This window comes from Pseudophryne corroboree, chromosome 4 (genome assembly GCF_028390025.1).
Source record: "Pseudophryne corroboree isolate aPseCor3 chromosome 4, aPseCor3.hap2, whole genome shotgun sequence".
In the NCBI taxonomy this organism is placed as follows: domain Eukaryota; kingdom Metazoa; phylum Chordata; class Amphibia; order Anura; family Myobatrachidae; genus Pseudophryne; species Pseudophryne corroboree.
The window spans coordinates 803,051,062-803,074,622 of record NC_086447.1 but is presented as its reverse complement, the minus strand read 5'-3'; the positions used below and the strand labels follow the sequence as shown (position 1 = coordinate 803,074,622).

The 23,561-nt window shown below is 45.9% G+C and overlaps 1 protein-coding gene across 6 annotated transcripts in view; it reads left to right on the top strand.

The window, feature by feature from the left end:
- The window catches only part of PLEK (pleckstrin), a 513,179-nt gene that overhangs the window by 55,290 nt on the left and 434,328 nt on the right, over positions 1-23,561 (top strand). Inside the window, exon 2 of one of the 6 annotated variants that reach the window (XM_063918396.1) lies at positions 20,757-21,093. The exons of the other annotated variants lie outside the window; for them this stretch is intronic. Within the exon in view, the coding sequence (XP_063774466.1) occupies positions 21,050-21,093 (44 nt within the window). The 5' untranslated portion in view covers positions 20,757-21,049. The remainder of the gene's footprint in view (positions 1-20,756; positions 21,094-23,561) is intronic. 6 annotated transcript variants of the gene reach the window in all.

Genomic DNA, 23,561 nt, shown 5'->3' with positions numbered 1-23,561 from the left:
CACCTCACACCTCTGCAATATAGCCCACTTGCCACTGTCCCTCTTATTTTCCTGTGTCGCCTCAGCTGACCCTCTCTGCATAGGCTCCTACAGAATTAAGTTCAAACTTCTCGCCCTGACCTACAAAGCTCTCAGCCATTTCATCCTCCAACCCCATCCCTCTGCCAATGAGTGCCATTTCCACCTGTAGGAATTTGTATTGTTGCCCTGTGGAACACACTTCCACATCCATTAAGGTAAGCCACTAGCCTACAAGGCTTCAAAACATGCCCTCAAAACTAACCTTTTCTTTCAAGCCTAGCAGCCCTCCTAACTCCTCTGCCTTTGTTGCCACCTGTACTTCCAACTTATTGCCACCTGTGACAAGAACACTGGAATAGTGTTTGAGGGCAGGTATGTTTGTCCCAGGTTCTTGTCTTACATGTTTTAGAAAATGAAAACTTCTAGGAATTTTTGTTTTGTTTTGTTAGAACCTTTTCAGTTTGCTGGAAAAGCTGGATAAGGGCCCTGAGAGAGAGAGAGAGAGAGAGAGAGAGGGCAAGTTCCAGACATTGGGCCCAGTTCGACTCTTTGGCCTCACAGAGGGCTAATCAGGGCTTTCAGCTGTGCAAGAGCCTTATAGGGCTGCTAGCCTGATTAGTGTGTGCAGACTGCCTGAGGATACTGGAGAATCTCTGTGAAAGAAACACGCTTCCTTATACAAGTGAGCCATACAGTATTGACTGGAAAACTTTGTGTTTTTGTTTAGAGACAGTTAGGAACGTCTTCTGTTTAGTTAGTGCCGGACAGGCAAGGTATTTTCTTTTGATGTTTGTTTTATTTTCTGTTTAATAAAACTGGATGCGCCCAGTTGCACCGCAAACTGGACTTGTACGATTTCTCAGCTGCTGCTTGCTGCCATCTACTCCTGGAAACAGCACCCTGTACCCCTACAGTGTTACAACTTGGTGGAGAATGCGAGCATTCCGTTCTGCGCATAAGTCAAAGTAGCAGCTTTATGAGGCCTGCAGAAAATGGTGGTTTATGCAGATACAGCCCAGTGTGAAGTTGCTGAGACTCACCCTGAGGATTTGATATATGTCCTGGGTGAAAGCAGCTACAAAGCCGCCTGAAAAATCTGTCGACATGGAGGAACTGCTTAAAGCCTTGCTGCAAGTTACAGCGGCTCAGCAGGAGGCCAACAGACAGCAGCAGGTGGCAATAAAGGAAAATAGGAGACAGCAGCAGGTGGCTATTGACGAACTTTACAGGCAACAGCATCAGGATAGAGAGGCCTTAGCAGAAGTGGTGCAGAGCCTTGCAGCCCGGATTGGAGATGTGGCCGTCAGTGCTCCGACCAGCTCTAGTTTTATACGGGCCAGTCACTTCCTGCAGAAAATGACAGAGGCTGATGATGTGGAGGCCTATCTGACCACGTTTGAAAGGACTGCCAAGTGTGAGAACTGTCCGAAAGCACAGTGGGCCAGTCTGCTAGCACCTTTTCTTTCAGGTGAGCCCCAAAAAGCGTACTTTGATTTAAGCCCTGCCGAGGCTCGGGACTATGACAAACTAAAAACTGAGATCCTGACCCGCCTGGGAGTCACGCTGTCAGTACAAGCACAACGGGTGCACCGTTGGGTGTATGCTATAGAGAAGCCTCCTTGCTCCCAGATGCACGACCTTATTCAGCTAACAAAAAAATGGTTGCAGCCAGAGACATTAACTGGTCCCCAGATGGTTGAAAGAGTCATCATGGACTGCTATTTGAGATCTTTGCCTGTGGTCCTGCGCAAGTGGGTGAGCCATGGAAACCCGGATACTGCTGACCAATTAGTGGACATGGTAGAGAGGTATTTGTCGGCAGAGGAACTAGTGATGACCACCCAGCAACCCATAGATCCTCGAAAGCGCCGTTCAGTAAAGACTAGTAAGACTGTTCCATGGGAAAACATTGCTTTGCGGTTAAGAGAATGCAAGGCTAGAGAGACTGTAAACACTGGCCCTGGAGACAGGCCAATGGGGCTAGAACGGTCTATGATGCCCAAACGGGTTGATAATCGTGTGGTTAAATGTTTTAGGTGTGGTATGCCAGGTCATGTTATTGCCAATTGCCCAGTCACGCAAGAACGCATGCAATGTGATACTGCCTTTGAATGTCGCAGAATGTCTTTCTTTGCTAGGTTAGCCTGTACTGTGGTACCTTCACCTGAGCTGGAAAAACAAATGTGTGTGTGTTCTTAGAGGGTAACCGGGTAGAGGCCTTGCTAGATTCAGGAAGTTTAGTTACCCTTGTGAAAGCTGGGTTAGTGAACCCCTTAAAGGTCCAGCAAATACCTATTGGGGTAACTTGCATACATGGGGATACCCAACATTATGTCACTGCTGAAGTGAATATAGAAACTTGTTGTGGGTCAGCAATTGTTAAAGTAGGACTGGTCCCCACCTTGGTGCATGAGGCCATGATAGGGAGGGATTTTCCTCATTTTTGGAAACTGTGGTAATCACATTTATCAACAGATGTGAGAAGTAAAGAGCCAGTTGATAATACCGCTGATTTTAAGGATGTACGCGTGTCTTCGGAACTTTTTGACCCTTTGCCTTTTGCTAGTTTGGCTGGGGAATTGACAGATGGGGAGTCCAGTGAGGACCCTCTTGCTGGGAACAGAGACATAGTAGCTAGAACTGAAAGCGTGCCTGACCTGGAGGTAAAGAAGGATCTGTTTGCATCTGAACAGTTAAAGGATCCTACCTTAATAAAGGCTAGAGAGAATGTTATGATTGTTAATGGGGAACCTGTGGTACCAGGTGACAGGTATACGTATCCCCACATGGCCATCTGTAATGAGCTCTTGTACCACATTGTCAAAAGGGGTGAGGATGTGGTTGAACAGCTGGTAGTTCCCCAGCCTTATCGGAGAACGGTACTAGATTTAGCTCATAGTTACGTTACAGCAGGACATTTAGGGGCAGAAAAAAACCACTGAGTTTTACAAAGGTTCTTTTGGCCAGGGGTTTATAAAGAAGTGTCTGAATATTGTTCTTCCTGTCCTGAATGCCAGTATCATGCCCCTAGACCCCATTTCAGGAGCCCACTACACATTAATCTGGTTGTTTTAATAGTAAAATATGACCGGTCTATCTGGTTTCGTTCAAATAATACACATACATGACATTACTTCATTATATATAATTTTAAATCATCATGATGTCTGGCGCTTGATATTATAATAGTTATGTACTGTATGAAATAAGTGTTGAATCCATCTCTGTGGCATGTCCGTGTAAATGCGTGTGTTACCATATATTGCTGTGCTCGCTGCGCGTATTTGCAAGTATAGAGACATATGTGTGTAGTTTGTATGTTCTTTTTATGTAATATTTTTTTGACTTCGACACAAGTAAGCAATTAAATAAAGTAATGGGTAAGGCAAGTCAGATACTTAGATGCATAGGGAAAGGAATTAGTAGCAAGAGAAAAGAAGTAATAATGCCACTGTATAGGTCATTGGTACGGCCTCATCTAGAATACTATGTTCAGGTTTGGAGGCCATATGTTCAGAAGAATATTATTACATTAGAGACTGTACAGAGACGGACAACTAAAATGGTGCATAGCCAACATCACAAAACTTCCCAGGAAAGACTAAAAGATCTTAATATGTATTGTTTGAAGCAAAGAAGAGAAAGCGGGACATGATAGAAACTTTCAAATATATCAAGGGCTATAACAAGGTACAGGTGGGGTTGCCAACTCTCCCCAATTTCTGGGATTCTCCAGGATTTGGTGGCAACCCTCCAGGAGGCTTTTCCGCTCACCCGGATTCTGGGATTCTCCCGGAATAAGGGGACCCTGGGAGCGGAGCGCAGGCGCAGCACGCGGCCTTTCACACTGCACAGTGCTGTTCAGTGCCTCGTCCAATCTTACCGGCCGCGCGCTGCGTCTGCGCTCCGCTCCCTGGGTCCTGTTACTGTTAGAGGAGGAGCCGAGCCACCCATTGCTGTCGCCAACTGTGAGTGAGGGGGAGAGCTGACACTGTCTGTTGCGCTGAGCGACACTGGGCACAGCTGTACCACTTATGCACATTGTGTACACTGAAGGAGCTCCCCATGAAGGTAAGATGGATGTGATTGTCGCCTATTGTTAAGTATTCCCAACAATCTCTGTTCTCATAAGCTAAATATTACATTAATTATTTTTTTATATAAGTTATAAAAATACTAAAATTCTGTATTTAACTGTCATCAATCATATTAAAATATCCAGCATTTTATGTTTTAAGCTTATACTCTGCTGTTTTATGATTTAAGATTTAAAGAGACATTGAACAAAAAAAATGGCCTTTTGTAGAATTCACAAATGCATGCAAAGTTTGGGGGAAGGTATTAGAAAATAAAATATGTGAGATAAAGTTATACTAATAGGGTATGGGACTCTCCTAAGCACACCAATTGTTTTGTCCATATGTACCATAAGGACGTTGCTTGGTGTCGGGGGGTTGGTTGGGATTGGGGGGGTGGATCTCCAGGAATCGATGATGCATGAGGTGGCAATCCTAGGTACAGGAGGAAGACATTCTTCAAAGATAAAGAAGTAATAGAACACTAGGACAAATGCTGAAACTGGAAGGTGGTAGGTTAAAAGGAAACTTGAGGAAAAATTACTTTACAGAAAGAGTAGTGGATAGGTGGTATAGCCTCCCATCAGAAGTGGTAGAAGCTAAGCCAGTAGAACAATTTAAACGTGCTTGAGACAGACATGAGACTATTCTTGCAGAGAACTAAATATAAAATAGGATTGAGGTTACCAAAAGGTAAAAAGGGGCAAACTAGATGGGCCAAGTAGTTCTTATCTGCTGTCAAATTCTATGTTTCTATGTAATTAAAACTTATTCCCTCATTATCTTTTCTCTGCATTACTGTAACCTCCTCTCTTGCCTTCCCAGTCCCACCTCACACCTCTGCAATATAGCCCACTTGCCACTTTCCCTCTTATTTTCCTGTGTCGCCTCAGCTGGCCCTCTCTGCATAGGCTCCTACAGAATTAAGTTCAAACTTCTCGCCCTGACCTACAAAGCTCTCAGCCATTTCATCCTCCAACCCCATCCCTCTGCCAATGAGTGCCATTTCCACCTGTAGGAATTTGTATTGTTGCCCTGTGGAACACACTTCCACATCCATTAAGGTAAGCCACTAGCCTACAAGGCTTCAAAACATGCCCTCAAAACTAACCTTTTCTTTCAAGCCTAGCAGCCCTCCTAACTCCTCTGCCTTTGTTGCCACCTGTACTTCCAACTTATTGCCACCTGTGACAAGAACACTGGAATAGTGTTTGAGGGCAGGTATGTTTGTCCCAGGTTCTTGTCTTACATGTTTTAGAAAATGAAAACTTCTAGGAAAATGTTTTTGTTTTGTTAGAACCTTTTCAGTTTGCTGGAAAAGCTGGATAAGGGCCCTGAGAGAGAGAGAGGGCAAGTTCCAGACATTGGGCCCAGTTCGACTCTTTGGCCTCACAGAGGGCTAATCAGCGCTTTCAGCTGTGCAAGAGCCTTATAGGGCTGCTAGCCTGATTAGTGTGTGCAGACTGCCTGAGGATACTGGAGAATCTCTGTGAGAGAAACACGCTTCCTTATACAAGTGAGCCATACAGTATTGACTGGAAAACTTTGTGTTTTTGTTTAGAGACAGTTAGGAACGTCTTCTGTTTAGTTAGTGCCGGACAGGCAAGGTATTTTCTTTTGATGTTTGTTTTATTTTCTGTTTAATAAAACTGGATGAGCCCAGTTGCACCGCAAACTGGAGTTGTACGATTTCTCAGCTGCTGCTTGCTGCAATCTACTCCTGGAAACAGCACCCTGTACCGCTACAGTGTTACAACTTGGTGGAGAATGCGAGCATTCCGTTCTGCGCATAAGTCAAAGCAGCAGCTTTATGAGGCCTGCAGAAAATGGTGGTTTATGCTAATACAGCCCAGTGTGAAGTTGCTGAGACTCACCCTGAGGATTTGATATATGTCCTGGGTGAAAGCAACTACAAAGCCGCCTGAAAAATAAGTCAACATGGAGGAACTGCTTAAAGCCTTGCTGCAAGCTACAGCGGCTCAGCAGGAGGCCAACAGACAGCAGCAGGTGGCAATAGAGGAAAATAGGAGACAGCAGCAGGTGGCTATTGACGAACTTTACAGGCAACAGCATCAGGATAGAGAGGCCTTAGCAGAAGTGGTGCAGAGCCTTGCAGCCCGGATTGGAGATGTGGCCGTCAGTGCTCCGACCAGCTCTAGTTTTATACGGGCCAGTCACTTCCTGCAGAAAATGACAGAGGCTGATGATGTGGAGGCCTATCTGACCACGTTTGAAAGGACTGCCGAGCGTGAGAACTGTCCGAAAGCACAGTGGGCCAGTCTGCTAGCACCTTTTCTTTCAGGTGAGCCCCAAAAAGCGTACTTTGATTTAAGCCCTGCCGAGGCTCGGGACTATGACAAACTAAAAACTGAGATCCTGACCCACCTGGGAGTCACGCTGTCAGTACGAGCACAAAGGGTGCACCGTTGGGTGTATGCTATAGAGAAGCCTCCTTGCTCCCAGATGCACGACCTTATTCAGCTAACAAAAAAATGGTTGCAGCCAGAGACATTAACTGGTCCCCAGATGGTTGAAAGAGTCATCATGGACCGCTATTTGAGATCTTTGCCTGTGGTCCTGTGCAAGTGGGTGAGCCATGGAAACCCGGATACTGCTGACCAATTAGTGGACATGGTAGAGAGGTATTTGGCGGCAGAGGAACTACTGATGACCACCCAGCAACCCATAGAGCCTCGAAAGCGCCCTTCAGTAAAGACTGGTAAGACTGTTCCATGGGAAAACATTGCTTTGCGGTTAAGAGAATGCAAGGCTGGAGAGACTGTAAACACTGGCCCTGGAGACAGGCCAATGGGACTAGAACGGTCTATGATGCCCAAACGGGTTGATAATCGTGTGGTTAAATGTTTTAGGTGTGGTATGCCAGGTCATGTTATTGCCAATTGCCCAGTCACGCAAGAACCCATGCAATGTGATACTGCCTTTGAATGTCGCAGAATATCTTTCTTTGCTAGGTTAGCCTGTACTGTGGTACCTTCACCTGAGCTGGAAAAACAAATGTGTGTGTGTTCTTAGAGGGTAACCGGGTAGAGGCCTTGCTAGATTCAGGAAGTTTAGTTACCCTTGTGAAAGCTGGGTTAGTGAACCCCTTAAAGGTCCAGCAAATACCTATTGGGGTAACTTGCATACATGGGGATACCCAACATTATGTCACTGCTGAAGTGAATATAGAAACTTGTTGTGGGTCAGCAATTGTTAAAGTAGGACTGGTCCCCACCTTGGTGCATGAGGCCATGATAGGGAGGGATTTTCCTCATTTTTGGAAACTGTGGTAATCACGTTTATCAACAGATGTGAGAAGTAAAGAGCCAGTTGATAATACCAGTGATTTTAAGGATGTACGTGTGTCTTCGGAACTTTCTGACTCTTTGCCTTTTGCTAGTTTGGCTGGGGAAGTGACAGATGGGGAGTCCAGTGAGGACCCTCTTGCTGGGAACAGAGACATAGTAGTTAGAACTGAAAGCATGCCTGACCTGGAGGTAAAGAAGGATCTGTTTGCATCTGAACAGTTAAAGGATCCTACCTTAATAAAGGCTAGAGAGAATGTTAAGATTGTTAATGGGGAACCTGTGGTACCTGGTGACAGGGTTACGTATCCCCACATGGCCATCTGTAATGAGCTCTTGTACCACATTGTCAAAAGGGGTGAGGATGTGGTGGAACAGCTGGTAGTTCCCCAGCCTTATGGGAGTACGGTACTAGATTTAGCTCATAGTTACATTACAGCAGGACATTTAGGGGCAGAAAAAACCCACTGAGTTTTACAAAGGTTCTTTTGGCCAGGGGTTTATAAAGAAGTGTCTGAATATTGTTCTTCCTGTCCTGAATGCCAGTATCATGCCCCTAGACCCCATTTCAGGAGCCCACTAGTTCCCATGCCTATTATAGAGGTCCTGTTTGACAGAATAGCCATGGATCTCGTGGGGCCCTTGTTAAAGTCTGCTTGGGGCCATCAGTATATCCTGGTAATTATGGACTATGCCACTCGATATCCTGAGGCTGTCCCTTTACGCACTATCACAACCAAGGCGATAGCTAGGGAGCTGGTGCAGGTTTTTAGTAGAGTGGGAATACCAAAAGAAATTTTGACTGACCAAGGTACTCCATTTATGTCAAGGATCATGAAAGAATTGTGCAAATTATTTAAGGTCACTCACCTCAGGATGTCCATCTACCATCCCCAAACTGACGGGTTGGTGGAAAGGTTTAACAAAACATTAAAAAGTATGTTAAAGGGGGGCGTGGCTTGGCTGCCAACTGAGGTGTCTGCTTTCACTATGAGCTCCGGCCTGCTGCCTTTAAAAAAAGCCTCCTTGTCACCATAAACGCAGCCCTCTCCCCTCCCCATCAGTACCCCACTCCTAAACTAACCACCCTCACCCCCGTGGGTAAGCGCCGCGGAATCGGGAGACGGCTTAGGCTGACTCCGCGGGTTGCGGCCATCCCACGTCCACTGAGCCGGGACCTCGATTCTGGAGACGTGGTGGGCGGCGTGACGGAGCCGCCCGCGACGATCCTGTTGCCGTGTCTCCTGCTGCGCTCCCTGTCAGCGCCTGACTCGCCGCTCCCCACTGCCGCCTGATCGCCTCAAATACTGGCCGGGACCCGGGGAGGAGGACGAGAGAGGACCTCTGGACACCCAGGCTCCGGTGCTGCGCTCATCTCTGCGCTGCCCACCGCGGACCTCTGGCTTCCTCCTCTACTCGCTACTGGCGCTGCCAGCCTCTCCGCCCCCACTGCAGCTTCCCCCAGGGGCTTACCTGCACAGCTGTGCCCGGAGAATACAGCCATCCGGGTGCCCTGTGTGGCGGCTCCCATAGTGGATCTCCCCCCTACCTGAGCTGAGCTATAGGAGTCCTGGTCACTGGCTGGACCGTGACCAGACTCCCCCTACCTTCTGTGACCCCTGCATTGCCCCAGGAGGGGGGTGAGTACCCACAAAGGTGGCCCATCCATACATATATATATATATATATATATATATATAACAAGCGCAGGTGCGGCACTCGAGCCAAAATTAGCAGCGAAAAAATGACAGGCGGAGACTGTATAATTCAATCAATCAACGTTTCAATATTTGAAAATATTGTCATCAGGATTATAATAGTAAGTACAACACATACCTTTATAGTGCCCACCAAACAAGAAAATAGCGGTTCCCGGGCTGGGACTGCACACCCGCCCCGTCGCCGCACACCCACTGACGTCACCCGTGAGGCGCATTCTACTACGTACACCGTTACCATGGCAACCCAAAAACAAGCTGAAAAAATACAATACAGAGTTCATCATCGACACTGTAACAATACAATACAAAATCAATGCTGGCATATACATAAAATACAAAGCACAAGAAAATCTTACCTACACATAGAGACAACGCTAATACACTGCCTCACCATACAGACTAGCAGCAAAGATAATTTCAACGTAAACTTGCAAAGGTGATATTCTCATTTAACCCGTTAGGGGAAATGACATTTAGCCTATAGATCCATCGCGCCTCACACTTCAAAAGGCGCAGGGAGCGATCACCCCCTCGGGCATTTGGCAAAATAGTATCGATCATCCGATATCTTAAGCTGGAAAGGGTATGATGGAACTCCGCAAAATGACGAGCGACCGGTTGGTCGCTAGAACCGGAACTAATAGCTGCCCGAATGGCACTCCGATGATTACCCATTCGCTCTTTAAATTTGCTCTCGGTTTTACCGATATAACTCAAACCGCAGGGGCAGATAATTTGATAAACAACAAAAGATGAATTACAAGTAAAATGATGGAGGATTCTATAAGTTTTGCCTGAATGAGGATGTTGGAACGTGTCGCCAGTTAACAAAAACTGGCAAGTAGTGCATGTACACTTAAAGCAACCCATACGTGTCCTTCCAAACAAGGGGCGGTTAAGGATACTTAAGGAAGATACATCGGTTTTTACCAAGATGTCTTTTAAGTTACGTCCACGGGAGTAACAGGACATTACATCATAATTGGCAAGTTTTAATTTAGCATCGCTTTGTACAATAGGCCATAACTTTTTAATTGTTTTATTAATAGTAGGGGAAGCAAGATTAAATTTATTGACCCACCCAAACTTCTTTCTTTTACTAATATCCGGGGTGGCTGATGTGTTTGTATTATTAACTAAAGAAATTCTATCCAGAGATAAAACTTTACTTTTACAAGCCTCTAACAAATCCTTACTATAACCACGATCTAGGAATTTTTTTATCAATAAATCAATTTGGGTTTCAGACATCACCCTATCGCTATTAATGCGGTGAATACGAAGCATCTGGGAGTATGGAAGGCCATTTATCAAAGCTGACGGATGACAGCTTTGCGCTTTCAATAGCATATTCCTATCCATACTTATTCTTCAAGCAGAGAGACTGTTCACTTTCTTGATGTGTGTATTTCCGTGAAAAATCAACAGATCCATACTAGTCTCTTTACAAAGCCTACGGATAGGAATATCCTAGATCGTGGTTATAGTAAGGATTTGTTAGAGGCTTGTAAAAGTAAAGTTTTATCTCTGGATAGAATTTCTTTAGTTAATAATACAAACACATCAGCCACCCCGGATATTAGTAAAAGAAAGAAGTTTGGGTGGGTCAATAAATTTAATCTTGCTTCCCCTACTATTAATAAAACAATTAAAAAGTTATGGCCTATTGTACAAAGCGATGCTAAATTAAAACTTGCCAATTATGATGTAATGTCCGGTTACTCCCGTGGACGTAACTTAAAAGACATCTTGGTAAAAACCGATGTATCTTCCTTAAGTATCCTTAACCGCCCCTTGTTTGGAAGGACACGTATGGGTTGCTTTAAGTGTACATGCACTACTTGCCAGTTTTTGTTAACTGGCGACACGTTCCAACATCCTCATTCAGGCAAAACTTATAGAATCCTCCATCATTTTACTTGTAATTCATCTTTTGTTGTTTATCAAATTATCTGCCCCTGCGGTTTGAGTTATATCGGTAAAACCGAGAGCAAATTTAAAGAGCGAATGGGTAATCATCGGAGTGCCATTCGGGCAGCTATTAGTTCCGGTTCTAGCGACCAACCGGTCGCTCGTCATTTTGCGGAGTTCCATCATACCCTTTCCAGCTTAAGATATCGGATGATCGATACTATTTTGCCAAATGCCCGAGGAGGTGATCGCTCCCTGCGCCTTTTGAAGTGTGAGGCGCGATGGATCTATAGGCTAAATGTCATTTCCCCTAACGGGTTAAATGAGAATATCACCTTTGCAAGTTTACGTTGAAATTATCTTTGCTGCTAGTCTGTATGGTGAGGCAGTGTATTAGCGTTGTCTCTATGTGTAGGTAAGATTTTCTTGTGCTTTGTATTTTATGTATATGCCAGCATTGATTTTGTATTGTATTGTTACAGTGTCGATGATGAACTCTGTATTGTATTTTTTCAGCTTGTTTTTGGGTTGCCATGGTAACGGTGTACGTAGTAGAATGCGCCTCACGGGTGACGTCAGTGGGTGTGCGGCGACGGGGCGGGTGTGCAGTCCCAGCCCGGGAACCGCTATTTTCTTGTTTGGTGGGCACTATAAAGGTATGTGTTGTACTTACTATTATAATCCTGATGACAATATTTTCAAATATTGAAACGTTGATTGATTGAATTATACAGTCTCCGCCTGTCATTTTTTCGCTGCTAATTTTGGCTCGAGTGCCGCACCTGCGCTTGTTATATATCCTCTATCTGTGAGGGCACCGGCTCAAGTTTCTTATGCTGTGGGGAGTGCCGGACTTTGGAACTTCTGTATATATATATATATATATATATATATACATACTTTTTTTGCTTTATTTTTTATTTTTATTTTTTTCTCTCTGAAGGGGAAGCTGGGTTCTGTGCACTGCAGGCTTTATCTCTGACTGTTTGGCTCCCCCCTGCGGTGAAAGGCTCCATTTGCACCAGGATTTATATTTTTATTTTTATATTTCCATCTATCTGCTTGACCCTGCCTGTTTCTCCGAGCCACGCAGGGCCCCTATAGAATCACAGTTCTCTCCCCTACGCTGATACGTGACTTGCCTGGTGCTCTTTATTGACCCCCCAATGTCACACCCCTAAACGTCCTGTCTCTCCCCTCTTGGCCCTGAGCCGAGCTACTGGAGCAACCCATCTACCTACTCCTTTGTCAATTATTCTCACCTTCTATGCCCTCACAAGATGCCTAAAGGATGTAAAAAGTCTCAGGGAGCTGACCTCACACCCTTCCTCACTAAAAAAGGCGCCCCTGTCAAATCTAGACCTGACAATCCCGACCATTCTCATGGACTCTCCGACTCCGAATCTGAGGCTGACGATCTTGCGCCCATTACGCGGCGAGACTTTCTCTCCCTTCTCAAGAAAGTCAGGGATGTTAAAACTTCTGTCCAAGCCCTCCACGCGCTGAAGTCCGACATTGCAGAGATCGGTTCCAGAACTGACCAACTTGAGAGGCGAGTCGAGGAGGTGGTGACGTTTCAACAATCCGTCGAGACCGACTTCCAGCAGATGCGCCAAGATATTTCTCAACTGCAGGAAGATCATGAGGACCAGGATAATAGGGCAAGAAGAAACAACTTGAGGATTCGGGGTGTTCCAGAAGATGTAGAGTCCTCCCATCTCGACCTATACCTTAAACACCTCTTTACCCAGCTCTCCCCTGACACCCCCGAAGATCACCTTCTTCTAGACCGTGCTCACCGTGCTCTTCGTCCTCGCTCACAGGATTCCTCCCGACCCAGGGATGTTATCCTCAGAATACATTACTTTACTGCGAAAGAGGCCATTATGAAGGAGGATCGCCGAATGAGTTCTGTTACCTTCGAGAATGCCCCCTTGCAGATCTTTCAAGACCTCTCCCCGATCACCTTAGCTAAACGCAGGGACTTTAAACCTGTCACTTCGAGACTTTCACAGCACAACATCAAATATTGGGGTTTTCCATTCCGCATCCTGGTCTGGCATCAAGGGAAATTTCTGACGGCCAGAAACCTGTCTGAGGCTCAATCCCTACTGTCCAAAGTAGGCATCCCCATTGACGGAGACTCTTCCACCGTACCCAGAATCACTCCAAAGCAGAGGATGGCACCTTTACCTCCCCGTTCGGAATGGTCTACGGTCCCCGCAACAACGACCTTTTCAGCTCCACCTCCGGTGACCTGACTTGTCACCAGACCCCATGTTTTGTCACCTGATATCTCCAGTTATGATGGTCTATAATGGCCATACTCCTCCTTCGGGGAGCCGTTTGAATTTGTGTTCAGAACTTTTATGTTTTAACCTTGATAACCTTTAATTTTGCTCAAATAATTATGTTGCCAGCATTTATTGTAACGTGATACCCTGCTTTTTCACTCCCTTCCTGCTTTTCTCCTGTTCTTGCTCTTCAGTCTTGCCTCTACTTCTTGCTTATCCCTCAGGTTCCCTAAGAGGGGATTGTTTGTTTGTATGTTACCTCCCACTATTCCCATTGAGATGTACCAATCAGATGCCTTGCCGCGCCCCCTCGGGGCTTTTTGCCCTTTAGCTGACCTAGATGTTCTCCAGACATCTAGTATCCCTTCCTTCTGTCGGCGCCAATGGTCCTGACCTCGATTGCCGGATGACCAACTGTCCCTCCCTCCCTTCCGATCTCCTTCTTTCTCTACTTTCTCCCTCCTTTCCGCCACGATATCTCTTGTTTTCTGTTTCCTCCATGCATCTTTCCATTCCTCCATCCCATCTCTACGGTCCAACACCTTTTCTACTCTGCCTGTCTCTCGGTTGATTGCCCATGGGTCTGCGGGTTCTGTCTTTTAATGTAAAGGGGCTCAATAGCCCCCCAAAATGAGGAAAACTCTTTGCCTCTCTTAAGCTCCACAAGGGTGACCTGGTTTTCCTCCAGGAGACTAATTTCTTGCACAACTCCCATCCTGAACTACGATGTAAGCTATACGCTGACTCCTTCCATGCGTGCGACCATGGTGCCAAAAAATGAGGGGTCGCAATTATGATTGCTCGTCACCTCACTTTTGAACTTATTGAGTCTCATACTGACAAAGAGGGCCGTTTTCTTAGATTGGTGGGGAAACTAAATAATAAGCTATGTACATTAGTTAACATATATGCCCCAAATCAACGTCAAGATCTATTTTTTTCCAAACTAGACACTCTCATAACCCAATTTCGACAAGGAGAACTCATTCTCGCGGGGGATTTTAACTCTGTTCTAAACTCCACATTGGACCGCTCGGCCTCTGTACCCTCAGCCCCCTCCTCGGACTCCCTCCACTCTAGGTCTCTCCTCAGTCTCATGAAGTCCCAACTCCTCTATGATTCCTGGAGGATGAAAGATCCGTCTGCTCGTGACTATACATTTTATTCTTCACCCCACAACTCATACTCCCGCATCGATATGATCCTGCTCAGTTATGAATTTGCTCTGAATCTTCAATCTGCCCATATCCACCCACTTATTTGGTCTGATCATGCTCCTATCTCCTGTGATATTTCAGGTTTACTCTCTCGCCCTCGTCCAATGACTTGGCGCCTTAACGACTCTCTACTACACAACCCTGAAGTCCTGTCCCATCTTCACGACCAGCTTTACGATTATTTTGCCCTCAATGACTCCCCAGATATTTCTAGATCTACTCTTTGTTTGGCCCACAAAGCGGTTCTGTGGGGGCATCTGATCAGCATGGCTTCCAAGCATAAAAAACAATCCCTCACCCAGATTAACGCACTTTCCCTTAAACTCCATGACTTAGAATCCCAGCATAAAGCGTCTCCTGACCCGACTATTTTATCTGAACTTCGTACAGTCAAGGCGGAACTTGATCTCCTTCTTTCTAGACAAGTGGCTACACGTCTTAAATGGCTTCGCCAAACATTCTATGAGAAGGGGGACAAGGCAGACAGGATCCTGGCTTCACGACTGCGATCTACTAGGGCACGAAACAATATCATATCGATTAGAGACCCCCACAACCATCTGACTCATGACCCTGTTGCCATTAGAGCGGCTTTTCAAGCCTACTATACTGACCTGTATAACCTCCCCTCTCCTTCCCTCCCCTCCTCCTCTCCTACCCACGCCGACTTGATCTCTGGTTTTCTTTCCGAAGCTAAGCTCCCCAAATTATCCCATGACGCTTTGGAACATCTTAACACTGAGATCTCTGCGGAGGAAATTGCTCAGACTATAATGATTCAAAAATCGGGCAAATCTCCTGGTCCAGGTGGCTTTACAGCCTTGTACTATAAAAAGTTCTCTACCCTGCTCGTCCCCCACCTCCAGTCCCTTTTCAATCAGGTACTCCATGGCGACCCTTTTCCCTCTGAGATGTTGGAAGCCAGGATTGTGGTGATACCTAAGGAAGGTAAAGATCCACTTCACTGTGCTAGCTACCGTCCTATTTCCCTCCTGAACCTAGATCTGAAGATATTTGCTAAAATTCTGGCAAACCGTTTGAACCCGTATCTCACATCCCTGATCCATTATGACCAAGTGGGGTTTATTCCGGGTCGCCAGGCGAGGGACAATACCAGACGTGCTGTCGATCTTATTCATATTTCAAACTCCAGGAGATCCCCTACTATTGTGCTCTCTTTAGATGCTGAAAAAGCTTTTGATAGGATCTCCTGGAGTTTCCTCAAATCTGCTCTCGCAGCCTACGGCTTGTCTGGTGACTTCCTCACTGGTCTCCTGGCACTATACTCAACCCCTTCCACTACAGTATTGATTAATGGCGTGCCATCTGCCCCGGTCCATATCTCTAATGGCATACGGCAAGGATGTCCCCTATCTCCATTGATTTTTGCCCTTATAATTGAACTGCTTGCCTCCCAAATTAGATCCCATCATGATATACATGGCGTTCAAGTGGGCCATACTGAGTCCAAAATCTCTCTCATTGCGGATGACATTCTCCTCAACCTGACGCAACCTGCAATATCTCTCCCGAACTTATTCTCGGTCCTCCGATCTTATGGTGTTGTTTCGGGCTATAAGATTAATTACTCCAAGTCGGAGGCCATGCTGCTCCATGTTCCCCCCCCCCCCGAGAAGCCGACTCCCTCAGGACAAATTTTACCTTCAAATGGCAAACCAAAAGGATCAAATATCTGGGGATATATCTCACTTCCCATTATGACTCTCTCTTCCGTGAAAATTTCCCACCTCTGTTCTCCAAGATGCAGTCTGACCTTTCATCTTGGAATAATCTTATTAGTTCGTGGCTGGGCAGGATTATCGCCTTCAAAATGAATATAATCCCCAAATGGCTTTATCTCTTCCAGACTCTCCCTATTGCCGTCCCTGCCTCCTTCCTTCGCAATATTCAGAAAGCCCTTATCCGTTTTATTTGGAACCACAGGCCCCCGCGTATTGCTGCAAACACCTTGAAAAGACCAGTTTCTGCCGGTGCAGGGGTCTTCCTGAAATTAAACTCTAAAATCTCGCCTCTCATCTCTCCCATATTATAGCCTCCTATGCTCCCTCTGCATCAGTTTCCTGGCTTGATATTGAATCGGCTTACATTTCCCTCCCGGATCTGACCCCCATATGGGGTCTACCTTCCACATCCCGACCCCTTACATCCAAATTACTTCCTACCATCAAATGTAATCTTAAAATCTGGGACGGTTGTCCCGTAAAGCTGAATATTACTACCCTCCCTTCCCCCTTGACCCCTATTTGGCAGAACCCTCTATTTCCTCCGGGATCCTCGGTTACGAGATTCCGTACATGGACTCAACTGGGGTTTAAATTCCCAGCTGATTTTGCCAATCGGGGCCAATGGCTATCCCTGTCTGATCTCCAACAGAAAAACCCCTCACAAACTTTTAACCCCTTTGAATTCCTACAAATTCACCATTTTTTATGCTCCCTGCCCCCACTCACGGTACTTCGTCCCCTTACCCCCTTTGAAACGTTATGTAAAAACTCCCCCCTTTCCAAAGGCTTAATCTCCCAGCTCTATGCCCTCCTACTAGATGCCACCCTTCCCCCTTCCAGACCCCATGAAACTGCTTGGGAACGAGATCTTGGACCTCCCCCAACAGCTGAGGACTGGGACGACATGAGACTGGGGATTGCAAGGAGCTCAATTGCAACCAATATTAAAGAGACCTCATACAAGGTTTATTATCGCTGGTATTATACTCCTGACAGACTCAATAAGATCTATCCATCTACTTCTCCTTCTTGCTGGAGAGGTTGTGGCTGTAGAGGTACTATGCTCCACATATGGTGGACCTGTCCGATAATAACCCCCTTTTGGGACTTAGTTCATGCTCTCTTGAACTCCCTCCTCGAAACCCCTCTGCTGAAAGACCCTTGGGTCTTTTTACTTTGTTATCCCCCCCAGCCCTTGATAAATTCTCAAAAAAACTAGCAACACACATCTTAATAGCGGCAAAATCACTGATAGCTCTTAATTGGAAAAAACCTCTCCCCCTCCTCTCGCTGCCCTCAAAGACAAAATCTGGCACATTGCAGCAATGGAGAGGATCACCTACTACCTCCATGACCGAGGATATACTTTTGACCCGGTTTGGGCTCCTTGGCTCCTTGCGGAGCGTAGATCGTCTCTTCCTCCTTTGCATTGTTAAGTTTTCCCACGGACCCGTGGGCAACGACTGATGTCCACCCTTTCTTCTAGCTCTCGCTCCCCGTGCTTTTCCTGGCCTCTTTATACTCTTATGCTTCTCTCCCCCCCTCTTATCCTACATATCATAGTTCGATATATACTTGTTGCTGTAAGATTGTATCGTGGTATCCCTCCTCCCCCTCCCCACCATTCTTCTTCATCTTCCCCCCCACCACCACCACTATATCCATTCAATACTGATTCAATTCTGGTTTTTGGTTTATGTTATTCTTTAAAATTACTATGGTCGTTCTTGTTTTGCTTTTGAGCTCTGTCTGCCCGTTTGCTACTCCTATTTGTACTGTTTCTACTTTACCTGACCATACAAAATAAAGAATAATAAAAAAAAAAAAGTATGTTGCCATACTTGTTAATGGCCATCAGAGAAGTTCCTCAGTCCTCTACGGGGTTTTCTCCATTTGATTTGTTGTATGGTAGACAACCCAGAGGGCTGTTGGACATTTGGAAAAGAGAAGTGGGAAGGACAGCCCACTCCTTATAGAAGCGTTATTGAACATGTAACACAAATACAGGATAGGATTGCAGCCGTGGTACCTATTGTCAGAGAGCACATGGAACAGGCCCAAAGTGCTCAACAGAGGGTATATAACCGGAGTGCCAAGATACGGGAATTTGCTCCTGGAGATAGACTTCTTGTTTTGGAACCCACTGTGGAAAGCAAGTTCCTAGCTAAATGGCAGGGTCCATTTGAGATTAGGGAAAAAGTGAATGAGGTTAATTACAAAGTATACCAACTGGGAAAGAGAAAATCCGAACAAATCTACCATGTTAACTTAATCAAACCCTGGAAAGATAGGTTGTCTCTGTCAGCGGAGCCTTGCCCTTCGGTGTCTTCACCTCGGTTGCTTCCCGCAGTAATGGTGTCAGAGACATTATCAGCTGATCAGAACAAACAGGTTAAAGAATTTCTCATCCAAAATAGGGAGATATTTTCAGAGCTGTCTGGCCGAACGACCATAATAAAACATGACATAGTCACAGAACCAGGGGTCAGGGTCCATTTAAAGCCATATAGGATTCCTGCAGCTCAGCGAGAAGCTGTTTCTAAGGAAGTTAAAAACATGTTAGAACTTGGAGTCATAGAGGAATCTAACAGTGAGTGATCCAGTCCCTTAGTTCTCATCCCGAAGCCAGATGGTAGCATATGCTTCTATAATGACTTTCGTAAGTTAAATGAGGTGTCCAAATTTGACGCATAACCCATGCCCCGTGTGGATGAGCTTATAGAAAGGATGGGAACAGTCAGGTTTCTCACCACATTGGACCTGACCAAAGGTTACTGGCAAATACCTTTAACTGATAGCGCAAAAGAAAAAACAGCCTTTTCGGTTCCGGAGGGGCTATACCAGTATAAGATGTTACCCTTTGGGTTGCATGGGACTCCAGCAACCTTTCAACGGGTGATGGATAAAATTTTGAGGCCCCATAGAAAATATGCAGCTGCCTATTTGGATGATGTGGTAATTCACAGTACGGACTGGGGGTCCCACCTGGTTAAAGTACAAGCAGTACTGGACTCAATCAGAGAAGTAGGGTTAACTGCTAACCCAAAGAAGTGCTGCCTCGCAATGGAGGAGGTTAAATACTTGGGCTTCACCATAGGCAGGGGTCTGATTAGGCCCCAATTGAATAAAATTGATGCTATTCAAAACTGGCCTCGTCCAGTGAATAAAAAACAGGTAAGGGCTTTTTTGGGAATAACTGGGTACTATAGACGGTTTAATCCCAAATTTGCGACCACAGCAGTGCCGTTGTCAGACCTTACCAAAGGGAAGCAGTCAAATATGGTGATGCAGAAAAAGCGTTCCAAGCGTTAAAAGTGGCTTTGTGTTCACAACCTGTATTGATAACACCAGATTTTTCAAAGGAATTTGTTGGACAGACAGACGCCTCAGAGGTAGGGATAGGGGCTGTGTTGTTCCAAACCAGAGATGGGGACGAACACCCTATAATTTATTTGAGTAGGAAACTGAATGAGCATGAAAAAGGTATGCCATTGTGGAAAAGGAGGCTTTGGCAATTAAGTGGGCATTAGATACCTTGAGATATTACCTCTTGGGTAGACAGTTCAGACTAGTGACAGATCACGCCCCTTTAAAATGGATGTATGTAAATAGAGGTCAGAATGCTCGTGTAACTGGATGGTTTCTAGCGTTGCAAGATTTTAAGTTTACTGTTGAACATAGACCGGGTACACAATTGGCCAACGCAGATGTGTTGTCCCGCATCTTCTGTTTGGGGCTACAAGTGTTCCGGCCCCTAGGTCGAAACAGGGGATGGGGATATGTGACAAGAATACTGGAATAGTGTTTGAGGGCAGGTATGTTTGTCCCAGGTTCTTGTCTTACATGTTTTAGAAAATGAAAACTTCTAGGAAAATGTTTTGTTTTGTTAGAACCTTTTCAGTTTGCTGGAAAAGCTGGATAAGGGCCCTGAGAGAGAGAGAGAGAGGGCAAGTTCCAGACATTGGGCCCAGTTCAGCTCTTTGGCCTCACAGAGGGCTAGTCGGGGCTTTCAGCTGTGCAAGAGCCTTATAGGGCTGCTAGCCTGATTAGTGTGTGCAGACTGCCTGAGGAGACTGGAGAATCTCTGTGAGAGAAACACGCTTCCTTATACAAGTGAGCCATACAGTATTGACTGGAAAACTTTGTGTTTTTGTTTAGAGACAGTTAGGTACGTCTTCTGTTTAGTTAGTGCTGGACAGGCAAGGTATTTTCTTTTGATGTTTGTTTTATTTTCTGTTTAATAAAACTGGTAGCGGCCAGTTGCACCACAAACTGGACTTGTACGATTTCTCAGCTGCTGCTTGCTGCCATCTACTCCTGGAAACAGCACCCTGTTCCCCTACAGTGTTACACACCCTATCTGTGTCTGCCCCTTCCCTCTAGAATATACAGTAAGCTGTGATATGTAGTGCCCTCACACAGTACCTTGTGTTTTTCTGCCTAACACTGCATCCCTTTCTCACCAGGGGTGGCGTAGCATCAGCCCACGCAGACCTTGCAGTGGCTTGGGGGCCTCGGCACTGATGCATGGAATCTACTGACAATGTCCCCCAGAAATAGCCGCCTCTTAGGAGGAGACAGACACTAGAGGTTCTACTTGGCCTCTAGCATCTGCCAGGGAAGCACAGCGACGCACAGTTACCTGGAAGTGTCGGGAGTGCTGGCGCCACCGGCAGAAGATGCAGAAAGCTGCATCTCCTGCTGTGAAACCAATGGCAACGAGCATGAATCCCCTGGCAACAAGCATGGAACCCAGAGCATGAAAACCCTGACATCAAGCATGAGACCCCTGACAATAAGCAGGTAATTTAAAAGTAATTAGAAGCCATACTATGGGGCATTATTGTGTGTGAAGCATAAAATGGTGTCAGGGGCATAACAGCGTAATGAGCATTACAGTGTGTGGCATAATATGTAATGAGTATTGCAGTGTGTGGCATATTGTTTAATGGGCATTTCGGTGTATTGCATAATGTGTAATGGGCATTGTGGTGTGTGGCATAATGTATATGGGCCATTACTATAAGGAGGAAAAATTACAAATAATGGGGCAGATGAATAAACCTGGAGACGGCATAAGGAAGTGATAAACCAGTGACATGTGCAAGGTGATAAATGCACCAGCCAATCAGCTCCTAACTGTAAATTTACATATTGGAGCTGATTGGCTGGTTCATTTATCACCTTGCACATATCACTGGTTTATCACTTCCTTATGCCTTCTCCAGGTTAATACATCTGCCCCATTGTAAGAAGCACGAATAAGGAATTTTTTCCTGTGGTGGCCAATGTCTGGGCATGCAGGTTGCAAAACCGGGGTATAAGGTAGTCTTTTCCTGCAAGGCCACATCCCTTGCAGTGAGGCCACGCCCTTCAGCGAGGCCACACACCCTTTTTGAAGTGTTCGCGCTGTAGGGTGGGGGTGCATTTTTATCTGTTCACACTGAGAGCCAGATTGCCTACAAAAAGCCCTGTTTGTTTTACAAAAATGCCATGGGGAGAAAACAACCAGAAACTTTTTTGGCAGGGGGGAGCAAAATTTATAGTTACTCCCCTGCTCACCAGCCCTGTTCCCCACGCTTTTGAGCTCTGGCCTACAGCAAGACTGTGCTCAGTCACTAGAGAGGAGTGGTGCCACACTGTTTGACAGACATAAATATAGTTGAACTAAGTGGGGCGTTGACCCAGTGGCGTCACAAGGCGGGTGCGGGGGGTGCGGCCCGCACCCGGGTGTGACACCTGGAGGGGGTGACACCAAATGTCAGCTCCTCCGTAGTGACAGGACCCAGGTGCTGCAGTGTGAAATTCCGCTACAGCACCCGGCTCCTGTCATAGCAGAGGAGCCGACAGCACACTGAGACCGTCTCTGGGGGAAGCCCAGCATCTCCGGAGATGCTGTGCACGCCCCCAGAGTGACGATACCAGTATCCCCGCGAAGCCACGCCCCCTAGCTGTAAAGGCCACGCCCCTTTTTTGCCGCGATCGCGGCAGTACATCAGGGGTGCGCACCGGGTGTCACCACACCTGGTGACGCCTCTGCGTTGACCTAATAGCAAAAATAGCAAAAGTCAAAGGAGTTAGGAGGTCTGATAGGCTTGGATGAGGAAGTGATTTTGTCAACCTGCAATTCTATGTTCAGTTTATACTCTGTAAATTTGTTGTTGATTGGTCATTGTATAATTTTGTTTTCTGCAAATGTGTAGCATTCATTGTCTGATAATATTGTTAAAGATGTTCTGTTAAAGATGTCCTCAGTTCGTCTTCTAGATACTGCACTGCAGACCGTTAATCTGCCTTACAAATAAAAGTTAATAATAATAATAATAATAATAACAACAACAATAAATCCAATGTGCCTGTGGTTTGGCATATACCGTAGCACCTACTTCTCTAGTGAACCTGAACACCTTACAACTGTATTCTATTGTGCACAATCACTGAACTACAGTATATACTACTACTACTACTACTACAACACAGGGGGTCATTCCGAGTTGATCGCTAGCTGCCGTTGTTCGCAGCGCAGCAATCAGGCTAAAAATCAGCATTTCTGTGCATGCGTACGGGCCGCAGTGCGCACGCGCGACGTACTTTCACAAAAAACTATGCAGTTTTACACAAGGCCGAGCGACTCTTTTCCGTCGCTCTGTTGGTCGGTGAGTGATTGACAGGAAGTGGGTGTTTCTGGGTGGTAACTGACCGTTTTCCGGGAGTGTGCTAAAAAACGCAGGCGTGACAGGTAAAAACGCAGGCGTGCCTGGGGAAACGGGGGAGTGGCTGGCCAAACGCAGGGCGTGTTTGTGACGTCAAAGCAGGAACTAAACAGACTGAAGTGATCGCAAGGTAGGAGTAGGTCTGCAGCTACTCTGAAACTGCTTGAAAAAATGTCAGCACTGTTCTGCTAACCTTTCGGTCGCACTTCTGCTAACCTTAGATACACTCCCTGAGGGCGGCGGCTTAGCGTTTGCACTGATGCTAAAAGCAGCAAGCGAGCGATCAACTCGGAATGAGGGCCACAGTTTCTACTGCTGTCTGTCTTAATTTCTGCACCTCTCAGTATCTTTCTACTGCGTACAGCCATTGACTTGTCTTCTTAGTAACTTATACTGACACCTGCTGGTCATCTGAAATATTGTAACTGTTTGAACTATTTTTTGGACAATTGTCAACTCTCCTACTTGTTGTCCAGTCATCATTATCACCATTGGCTGATATCATGTGTGCATCGTTTCCAGCTTAGGGCTATAAAAGTTATCACTATGGGTCCTTAA